The following is a 12128-nucleotide window of genomic DNA, read 5'->3' on the forward strand; positions in this document are numbered from 1 at the left end:
GAAAAAATGTCATGAAGAACCTAGGGGTAAGATAGGAATAAAGACGCAGACCTACTGGAGAACGGACTTGAGGGTATGGGGAGGGGGAAGGGTGAGTTTTGACAGGGCGAGAGAGAGTCATGGACATATACACACTAACAAACGTAGTAAGGTAGATAGCTGGGGGGAAGCAGCCGCAAGGCACAGGAATATTAGCTCGGTGCTTTGTGACAGCCTGGAAGGGTGGGATGGGGAGAGTGGGAGGGAGGGAGACGCAAGAGGGAAGACATATGGGAACATATGTATATGTATAGCTGATTCACTTTGTTATAAAGCAGAAACTAACACACCATTGTAAAGCAATTATACCCCAATAAAGATGTTTAAAAAAAAAAAAAAAAAAAAGAAGCAGAAAATTTAATAAGACTCTTACAATATGGCATGAGAGTGAAACAATTAATAGCTATTGAGTACTTGTAGGACCTGGAAAATATGCTGCCCTCAGTGACCAGTAATCAGAGCCTAGATGTCCTTATTTATTCAATTGTTTCATGGACTCATCCAAGTTCTGGGCACAAGGAAGCGAGCAAGAGAGACAAAAGCCCAAATCCTTGTGAAGCTTGCATTCTATTGGGGCAAAAAATTAACAACAAACTAATGCAATTTCATATATCCATAAAGAAAATAAGTAATAAATCCATAAGGAAAATGAAGTAAGCTAATGGGATTGAGAACAAGAAGGCTTCTCTGAGGAGTGAACATTTGAGTGGAGATTTGACTGATGACCCATGTGAAGTTCTGGGGCACTGTCCCAGTTTTAGTAAAGAGCACGTGTTGGTCCAGACACAGAAAGGGGATTCATCTGTGTGAGGAGCAGCAAGCATACAGCTGTAGCTGAAGCAAAGAGCTCACGGGAGAACACAGTACAGGACAAGATCAGAGATATGCAAGGCAGGGGCCCGATCATGGTCGGCTAGGGTTAAAGTCTGGATTTTATTCAGGGGTAATGAGAATATATTAATGAATTTTCTAATCACAGCACTGATTTATGCTTTAGAAAGACCACTCCAGCTATAGTGGAGGCAGAGAGACCCATTATGAAGCTACCGCTGTCATGAAAGAAAGACGAAAGGTGTGTACAAGGGCTAGAGCAGTGAAGCTGGTAAGAAATGGTTGGACTGGGGATTTGAAAGTATGGTAGACCTGAATTACTGATAGGTTGCTTTCGAAACGTGAGAAGAAGAAAGGAATCCTAAATTTTGGCTTAAGCAAAACCTAGCAGTCAAACCTACCGAGGCAGGGTCCAGATCATTTAAGTCTTCGCTGATCATGCTGAAGGTTTTCATTTTATCTGAAAAGCAGTAGGAAGCAGTAAAGAAGAAGAACAACAACAAAAAAGAGATAGGATTCCAGATATACCTTGCTGATTTAACACACCAGGCTCAGCAAGCACATACCAGACCCCTCAACATTGCCTCTAGCCTGAGCCACAGCGGATTCCTTCTAGAAAGGGAGCCAGCCCATCAATCACAGATTAGAATTTCCTCAGAAGTGCAATGAATCCAGACAAAAGTTTATTCCTGAGAAACCCTGGCGCAAATATATCCCTCTCCCTTATTCCCCTATCCCTAAATGTACTAGGAAACTGCTGGGATGAATTACCTTGGCAACCTCGTGACCATCTAAACTCACTCACTTTACATCCCTGTCATCCTCGGTTCTGCCAGCGATAACTCTCCTTTGGCCATCTATCCTTTACCAAACTCTCAGCCTCAATCTGCTGTCACCTCTTCTTATGACCCAACTTCCCACTGCACCTCACAGAATCCCCTTTACATGATTAACAAATACTCCTACATCCTTATCCTCTTCAATGAACACTCCCTTTGTCAACCACCTTTAATTTACATGTAGCTCTGGCAAAGTAATACCACATGCAGCACAGCCCTTTAAAAAGGAAGCTCCTCATTCACCAAATCTTCACATACTTCATTCAGGAATAGAGAGATACATGTGTGTGGATGCTAAGTCTGAATATGGTAAAGAAGCATAATTCCAATGGAATTGACAAAATAACTCTAAATTCACAAGGAAGAATAAAGGATGAAAACACTGTACCTAAATGGTAAATACTAGAGGATTAGTTCAAAAAACTAAAATATATCCATAGAAGGATACCACGAAATTTATAAATTCATGTTGCAGAAAAATACTTAGCACCTTCTGGGAATATTCATATAACTAAATTAAAAAAAAGATTTTTAAGCAATATGTGTAATGTATAAGGCTGATTTGATTAAAGAGAAAGAAGAATGTGGGGTGTGTATACTAAGAAAAAAAGGTTATAAATAAAATACACCAGAATGTTCTCTGTAGGTGGTAGAATAATGAGTAATTTTTTCTTTTTTGTACTTTTCCTATTTTCTCTAATTTCTAAAAGAAATGTATTTTTTATACCTAGAAAAAAAGGTCAAAATAAGTAATTTTTTAAAAATCCATAATCATAACACACCGAAACTGCTCTTCAATGAAATTTACAAGGCTTGTTTAGGCTTTTCCTATCCTTGTTTCCTAAAAAACAAAAAATAAACAAACAAAACCACCTCTAAGTCCTTCAGTTGACTGCCCAGAACTTCAGTCATTAACCAAAACCAAACAAAAAACCCTCAAGATCTCTTCTAAGCAAATCATTCACTTAATAATTCAACAAAGAGTTTAATGAGTCTTTCCAATTGATTATTCTCTTTAAAATACCTAAGCGCACTATTCAAAGCAGATGGCTATATGCTGGGCTCCCTTAACTGTAAGACTAAGGGTATGTTGTTGTTTTATACAGCTCTGTAAAACCTCATGCATTCTTTATGCGGAAGAGGGTATTAGTCATTTATTTATTTTAAAATATTAGGTAAGAGAGATTTTCACTTTGTTAATTTCCTTTAAGGAGTATACATATATCTATACATAATTTTAGCCAATGCACAAAAGCAGTAACATAAAAAATTTTGGAAGTCATCTTTGGCAATTAAATTCCCAAAGACAAAAAAAATAAAGAACAGAAACTTCACCCTCAAGGTTAAGTAATGGTACTACAACTACATCTGGCATAAAAATAGTGACACATCATCTAGAATAATCTCTAATAACTCTAAATTAAGACTTTCAAAAGATTCTCTTTTTATCACTGCTCAATCTTTTAAATTTAACTTTGGAAATAATACTTCCACCATAATTCCATCAGAATGGAATTCTTTCCATCAGAAAGAACTGCTTAGAAGAGAACCTGCATGGGCAGAAAAACATTTTGGAATATATTTCACTGCATTATATAACACGAGTGTGTAAATATCATTAGCTTATATTTTCCACTAGAATGTTTTTCTTTTAAATCATATCTGAAAAGTTGTATGTCATTTCCAAGAGAGCATATTTGTGAAAAAAACAATTAATGAGCTCAGTATTATGACCAAGAAGAATTTAATATCTTCCTATCTAAGCCAAATACAGTGCTAGATGCTTTTCCGGGGAAGTTTAACAGACATGGTATCTGTCCTCCAGGAAGATTTGGTCTCTATGAGTTATTCTGCCAGATTTCTTTCCCAAACTAACAGCCAGTATAACCTCCCCTGAAATTCACTTCCACTTAGAAGATAGCTTCTTGCTGTTCATAACTTATATTCAAACTTTGTCTTTAAAAAAAGTGAAAGTGGATCTAAAGCAGTGCTGCATTAAATGAACAAATGGACAAATCTAACAAATGGACAAGGCAGGTGTTGAGGATTGAAGAGAAGGAAAGGTCAGATAGAGGACACAGATACAGAGACAGTCTTGGTCAGCATTTATAATATCCCTCTAGTACTATGAATTTTCTCCTTTGGTCAGAGACCACTCCAAGGCTGCAATCATTGCCCGGGGCTTTGCTAAAGGAAGAGACTGAAAGGCTGCAGAACCTAAACAGCAGCCCTGAGGCTACAGACTTTAATTTCATTATTTAAAACTTTATAATTATATTTAAATTTCCTCTTTACACTGGTTTAAAATAGCTTTATTCCTCTAGTGTATGTTATCATGATTCAGCAACCAAATCACCTAAACTCTTATTAATTTAGATAAATCAGATTACTCTGATTTATCTGAGATTATGTTAATTTTAACACTGAGGGAAGTTGTCTTTCCATGCAGAGTAATTGAGCAAAATTCCACATATTTTCAAAGCTTTCTGTATATAGATATTTTCCATTCACCTCAGAATCTTTGTTAAAAATGGACTCAAAAGTGAATAAAAGATTTATTTTCTTCAAACCTGGACAAATTTAAAAGGAAGCTAAAAGTCATTTACTTTCATACAACCTAAAACAATACTATGAGTACTGCAGTGACAGAGGCTCCAAATTATAAATGTCAGTTAAGTAAAAGAAGGCAAAGGCAGCAGAACTCAGATGCTGAGAATAAAAACAAAAATAGATCCAATGCAGCATTCTGCGAATGAAGATCAGTGAAAACGGTTGCTCAATATCACATCACTTATAGCATTATTTCCTATGTTGTTATTGAGAGAGTCTTTCTATTCCAGCATGTCCTTTGTTGGTTCCTGACATTTGCCTTAATAAAACCAATACTTAAGCCAAAATTTTTTCACTATCTGAAGAAAGAAGGTAATCCACTGCCTCAGTTAAAAAGTACTTTGCTATCATGGTAAAAGGGAGAAGATAATGATAAAAATATAAACAGAGTGGCAAGGGAGGAGCGGCATCATATTTTATTTAACCATTGATGTAAGCAATAAGGCAGCAGGTTGTCTTTCCGATCAAAACTACTTTTATAAAGTAATACAAATGCCCTTGCTTGCTCAATAGTGAAGGTCTTCAAAAGAATCAACTGAGAAGATGAGGTACAGGAAATTACAATCCAAACCATAAAAAAAAAAGTCCAAAGCATGAATAATTATATTATCATTTAATGCTGTAATTCTCAGAAATTCTGAGTATAATAAGCAATCCTATTGCTTATGCTTATGCCAGTATAGCGATTAAGGAAAACAGTTAATATAACAAATCAATAATAGAGATAATGGCATATATATTTGTTGAGCTTTTATCAGTAAAAGAAAATAAAATTCAGACCATAAAGATTTTATAAAAGCAAGCAAATAGATCCAATAGCTAGTAGATAAAATAATCGGGCAGCTCTGTTTTCTTACCTGTAAGGACAGCTTTTGCTGAAGGATCCGCCAGGTCCAGGGCTGATTTCCCATCAGTGTTCCGAATGTTTGGATCAGCTCCGTGCTGCAGCAGCACTGTGCAGGGAAAGCAGAAACAGTATCTTACCTCAGAGATACAAAGATTATTTACTGGTAAGTGCCGCCTCGGCATGGTGTAGGCATAAACATACATTGCACAATTTTTTCTCTTTCAAGAAAAAAAAAGAAAGAAAGAAAAAGAAAAAAAAGCTCTGCAGCAAAGGATCCTCTCTAGAGTAAAGCGAAGTTGGCAACTTGTGGTACAGTATAATCACATGACTTAACATCATAAACACGAAACTAGAAAAATCCTGCAACAGACAGTTTGGGTTTGCCTCCTTCAGGCAGAAGGATGGGGAGCTGTATGCTCGCTGCCTTGCGCTGTGAAATCCTCTCACTATGAGCCTGCCCTGTCTTTACTACCACTGTGGCTGCTTGTTGCTGCTGCTGCTTCACTGCTGAATTTTTCACTGCTGAATTTCCCACCGCTTCCTCGCCTTGGAACAGCTGTAATACTGTGCAAGCCTTTTAGTGCTCACTGCTTACATGTATGGAAACGCATCAGAACATACTGGCTTGCTTCCAAGAAGTTTACCAGACACAGTAACGCATGCAACTCTGGTTCCCTGCAGCCGAGCTGCAGAAAGGAACTGCCTTCCACAATAATTCTGGCCATCAAAAATTTTTAGAATCAGAAATTCAATCACTATGATATATGCTGAGGAATGAATGTTACACATGCTATATTGGGTAAAAAGTAGCTACAGAGAATTTTGAGATGTGTAGGCTTCCAAAAGAGAGAATCACTGTTTAAGTAAAATCCAGATATAATTTATTAATCTAAAACATTTCTCAACTACATCTGGTATGTGTGTGTATAGGGGCAGGGTGGGGATGGTGGAGAGGGGAGGGCGGGTGTTGCTATAACACTACCCAACCAATGGTTAAACTAATAAATATATTAAAAACTAGTCTAATAAGCAAAGTTCAATTACAAGTTATTCTAACAGTTCAAATCTAACACTTTGTGTACTCCTGGAGAGAACAGGAGTTGTTACCATTTACCAATATTCTATAGCATAAATTTAAAACAAAGCAGAAATATTAAATTCAAATAAATGGTTAAAGACATGTTATATATAATGACTGTTGATGTGTCCCAGATTTTCATTCATTAACAGTCCCATGCTAAAGTACATACATTCTTTAGGAATATTTGGAAGGCAAGCCTCATTATTAATAAGTATAGAGCTTTATAAAGCTCTTCTTCTCCCTTTAATACATAAGCCATCTAGTCGATGGCTTTATTATAAGGTACAAAGGAATAGCTTTATCTAGAATTGGGACGCAGCTGCTGGGACAGCGTGCATCAGCATCTCTTGCACTAAATCCCGGATACTTTCAGACTTGGGATAACAAAAACTAGCCATGGCTTGAAAAGATGCAGTGAGATTTTGCTAAGACTTTCACTCTTGACTGTAAGCAATGAACATAATTCTTTTCCAGATGTTTATAAAGTGACAAAAGTAGCACAAAATAGCAAGTACCATAATGTGAAACTGTAGTTATTCTTTCATCATAATGAATAAGCTTTCACAACAATATATATATTTTTTATTCCAGGAAGAAATCCCAACATGAAGATTTGGCTTGTAAAGGGTCTTTATCATGAAGCAAGCTCATGTATCAAATGTAAAGATGACAGCTATCGCTATATCTTTATTTAGATGCTGAGTGATCACATGCAAAAAGTAGGAAAACAAAGAAATGACAGCTACCATGAAAATCTGAGTTTTTTTATCGCATACTTCGAGAACTTCAGAACCTACTTTAAACAAGAAGTATAAGAACGTAGTTTAACAATCCTTGATGATAATATGGTGGGAGCTTTTACTTTGCAGCTTAATGCGTGGTAGAGGCAAAACATAGAAAGCCTTATTGTTCCTCCAAAAGTCACCTAAAGTCTCAGCCTTACCTATTATATCTTTGCTATTTTGCAACAGAAATCTGCCATTACAGCTTAGTTGCAGTTTTGCTTTGTTTTAGTTGACTTTGAAAGGAGTTATCTTTTCACTAGAAATATCTGTTTTCTAAACATTTTTGAGTCATATGCATCTCATTCATTGGACCTGAACACACAGAAACATCACTGCAGAGTTATGTAGCAACAGGGAAGAAGCTGAATTTTCCAAACCAGATGCTGATAACAAAATCCACATTAGAAAATAATCGAACCATTTTAATTCACCAGATATGGGTAAAAAACCCACAAAACTCAGTAGAGTTAAGAGTTTTAGGAGCAATAAAGGTATCCATAACTAGACCACAAGGGATCTAAACTTACCTAACCTTTTATAAAAGGGCAGCACTGGGGAGATTAAATGGGAACAAAAAATAGCATCAAAAGTACTAAGCACAGAGCCTGACAATACATATCAGCTAATACTAATATTTAAAGCACATTTTAAAATGTATTTGTACTCTCAACTTTACCACTAACTACTAATTCATTGCTTTGTCCTAGAGCCAAACCTTCAGATCTTAACTTTTTCTGTAAAGGGCCAGAGAGAAAATACATTAGGCTTTGTAGACCATATGGTCTCTGTCTCAGCTATTCAGCCTTGCCTCAACCCCATCATTACAGAGGAAAAGCAGCCACAGACAATACTTAAAGGCATGTGTGTGACTCTGTTCCAATAAAACTTTATTAAAATTTGAATTCTGTATAATTCTCATATATAAGAAAATATTGTTATTATTGTATATTTTAAAAATCATTTAAAATGTAAGAACAATTCTTAGCTTACAGGACATACAAAAAACAAGGGGTGAGCTGGATTTGGCCCATGGTCATAGTCTGCCAACCTCGACCTTGGGCAGGAATAGATAAAGTGTGGGCAGTAATAGACATAGTGTGGTCCATGGACTGTTCTAGTCCTCGAACTCTCTGTAATCCATCGACATTGAGATAACCACAGAAATTAAGAGGAAACATTTAAAACTGTGTGTGTCATTTTAAAATTACTTTTTCCAGTACCTCATCTTTATTGTAGTTTACAGAGTTATCGGCCTGCCATGCATTGGGGAAGGAAAAAAACTGGTCCCTGACCAGACAAGGTTGAGAAGCACTAAGCCAGTTCCCAGGTCTATAAAGTGAAGGACCTGGACTAGATAAATGATTTCTATGTATCTAGAATAGGCCTCAAATCCCTGATAATGCTTTAGAGTTACAGTCTAAGCATTAAGATCTAAAATCTTAAAAAAGAAAGATTTGCCTCAAACAGACCCTTTTCCTTCCCTATGCTTTTAATCAAAATGGAAAAAAAATTTATTTATCCTAACACTTGATTTAACAAAAACAAAATTAATAGTTGAGTCCATGATCAAAGTTGTAGGGTACATACTAAAAAGTACCAAACTACTTCTTGAGCAATTCCTCAAGTCAAATTTGTTTCGCACTATTCCCTATGAAGATCTGTGTGATACTATTTTCTAATACCAGAAGAACAGCACATACATAGGGCAAGGATAACAACCATGGCTTTCAAGACAGTCAGTCTGTACTTGAAGTAGTGACATGTAGGACTCTCAATGCTGGATGCTTCAAAAGTTGCTTTCAAAGTTCTGTGCTACCAAAAGGAATAATAAAATATGACTACAGATACATAATACAATTAGAAATTCATCTTGTAACAGATTCTTCTTCAAAAGTAGCACAAATGTCTGAAGCAAAGTTCCCAGAATATACAATCAATATACAAACTAAGGTTTGAAAGAAAAACAAGGAAACTAAAATCTGAGTAATATTCAGTAAGTAAATTCGAGACTACTGTGGACGGACATTCAAAATCTCCTTGTATTATCTTTAACCAATTAGGGCATTATCAAACCTCAAATCCCAAATGTCTAGGCTCTATAACTCAAACCCATTTATCTCCTTTGGAAGTTATAAGGGTGGAGAAAATATAGCAGCTAGCGTAATAACAGAGAGTTAAACCCAAGGTAAGATCAGAATATTCAAAATGACATTTTCGAAAAAGCTATGGCAAGAAGGACATGTGATTTTCCTATTTCTGGTGCAAACATTCAGCTACAGCGAGCCAGATTCAGGGAGCATGCCTTCAGTCTGTGACCAATGCAGGAGAGACTGAAATCGATTCATTTAATTCCTCAAAACTATTAAATTTAAGCATTCATATCATTTTAGAAAATATTTCTACACATATGTGAAGCCTCATCTTATCAAATTCCTAGAAAAATATCAAGTGCTATTATGATAAATTATATTTAAGTACAGGCACTAATAACTGATTTAAGAAGATAGAAGAAATAGAAACAATGTGAATTTTCCAAGCTAAAAATGTAGCAAGGCGTTTCGGTAAATTACGAAAAAGCATTTAAGTATAGTTTTCACTTTTAATGGCAGAAACCCTCCTATTAAGACATGGTAAATTCTTTGTTATGTGAATTTAGAGCTACATTAAAGGTCTAAAACTGTTCCTCACAATGAACAGACACTCAATTTTAAAAGAAGTTATGTTTATGTTAAAATGTTTTGCAAGTATTTCATAGTCATCTTACTCTTTTTTTTTTTTTTTTGCAGTACGCGGGCCTCTCACTGTTGTGGCCTCTCCCGTTGCAGAGCACAGGCTCCCGACACGCAGGCTCAGCGGTCATGGCTCAGGGGCCCAGCCTCTCCGCGGCATGTGGGATCCTCCCGGACCGGGCATGAACCCATGTCCCCTGCATCAGCAGGCGAACCCTCAACCACTGCGCCACCAGGGAAGCCCCATCTTACTCTTTTAATTAGAGTATAGAAATACTCATTTGACTGAGTTTCTAAAATTAAATCACACAAAGCACCAAGTTTAGCAAATAAAATTTTTAATTTTGGAGCAAAATACTAAGAGACCGAATTTTAGCTAGCTATAATCGTCAATGCATAAGACAAAAGATATACAAACTTCTAATATATGAAAAGATGCTCAATATCATTATTCAAAAGAAAATGCAAATTTATAAAATGGGCAATGACCCACCTTTTATTATTAATGGTATTCCATATTAATGAGCATGTACTAAACTGGAACTCTCATCCATTGCTGGTGGGCCTGTAAAGTGGTATGTAACTACTCTGAAAATCAATTTGGCAATTATTATAAAGGTAAATATACACTACTGTATGTTCTAACATCCTACTTTTAGATATTTATCCAAGAGTTAAAGAAATATGTCCATACAAAACACCTGCACATGAAAATTTCATGTTTATTTAGAAAAGCAAAAAAACGAAAAACATCTCAATATTCATCAACAGGTAAAAGGATAAGCAAATTGTAGCATATCCATACAAAAGAATACTACTAAGCAATAAAAAGAAATAAACTATTGACTCAGACTAGAGGGATGAAATCTCTACAACATGCTGAGCAAAAGGAGCCATACAGCAAAGAACATATTTCTAGAACAGAAAACTAATCTACAGTGACAGAAAACAGATCAATTGTTCCCTGGGGATGGTGGAGAGGAAGAGAAAACTGACTGCAAATGGACACCAAAGAACTTTTTAGAGTGATAAAACTGCTCTATTAAATTGTGGTAGTGGTTACATGGGCGTGTACATTTGTCAAAACTTGTCAATATATATACTTAAAATGGATGCATTTTATTTCATTATCTCAAACTAATTTTATGTTGTAATTCAATAAAGCTGATTTTTAAAAAGCTCAATAGAGGGGTTTACTCGCAGATTAGATAAACCTGAAGAGAAATGTATTGTCCTGGAAAACATGTCAACAGATCCAAGAATGCTGCAAGGAGAAATAATCATGGACAAAGGATGGAGTGAGAAGGTCTAATATGTTGTAATCAGTCTTAAAAGAAACACATACATATTTGAAGAGATAATGCCTAAGATTTTCCCATAACTAATAAGAGACACAAATTTATAAGTTCAAGAAGCTCAAACAGGATAAACTCAATGATACAGAAAAAAATAGTACACATATAAATTAGGAACTACTATAAAAAATAGTTAATTCAAAACAAAGCAATAAGTTTTAGAGTAATACGTCAGAGGTAAATAATTTGTGAACCTACCCTAACTATAGTGTATGTTATACTATACAGCAGACGTTAAGCAATGATTTAACTATAAATCTGCTTCCATGTATATTTGCAAAAAATGATATTTTTACAAGTGTAAAAACACCATATTCCTATTCTTGGGATAAATTTAATTTAGGTAACATCAATTAAATTATGTTATACCTTAAAAATTACTTTAAAATAAATGTTAATAGCTTTAAATACATTCCTACAAACACTACTCTAGAACCAAGATATATAAGGTCTGACTAGGCAAATCAAAGAAAACTCTTTGATATAAATTTATTTTCATCTGCAAAATTTTTTTTAAAAAATATTTTATTTCCTCTTTATATTTTTTAGAATTCTCTTCCTTTATTAAGATCCATCTTCTTACCCGCACTTTCCACCCCCAAATAAACTATTTAAATCCTTCAAATTCTAACATTCATAGGAGATAAATACTGGTTCTACATATCAAATTAAATTTGGGACTCAGAAAGAATGATCAGTTCTATTCCCTGTCAACATACTCAGGCTAATCAGTAAGTTTCTCTCAACATAAACTAGACTCATGTTGATTTTTTTGATGCTCAGTGGTATCTTTTCACTGAATGAGTAGTGACATTCACTGAGTGAAGTAGGCTTCTTTCATCTTAATTAATATCCTTTGGAAAAACCTCTGAGAACCTCATAATATAATGCCTAGCCTAATGTGACCCTACTTATAAAGCTCTTCTGAAATGGATATTTAAGAGCAGGTATTCTGGTATATAATGAACAGAGATCCAAGCAAGCTGGAGAAAAGTTCTGAAGTAATGGTTGT

General features: G+C 35.4%; 1 protein-coding gene across 1 annotated transcript in view; it reads right to left on the minus strand.

Moving 5' to 3' along the window:
- TNKS (tankyrase) overlaps nt 1-12128 on the minus strand; it is a 174061-nt gene that overhangs the window by 120603 nt on the left and 41330 nt on the right. Inside the window, exon 3 of the mRNA XM_065899772.1 lies at nt 5177-5272. Within this exon, the coding sequence (XP_065755844.1) occupies nt 5177-5272 (96 nt within the window). The remainder of the gene's footprint in view (nt 1-5176; nt 5273-12128) is intronic.

This window comes from Phocoena phocoena, chromosome 21, assembly GCF_963924675.1.
Source record: "Phocoena phocoena chromosome 21, mPhoPho1.1, whole genome shotgun sequence".
Classification (NCBI taxonomy): domain Eukaryota; kingdom Metazoa; phylum Chordata; class Mammalia; order Artiodactyla; family Phocoenidae; genus Phocoena; species Phocoena phocoena.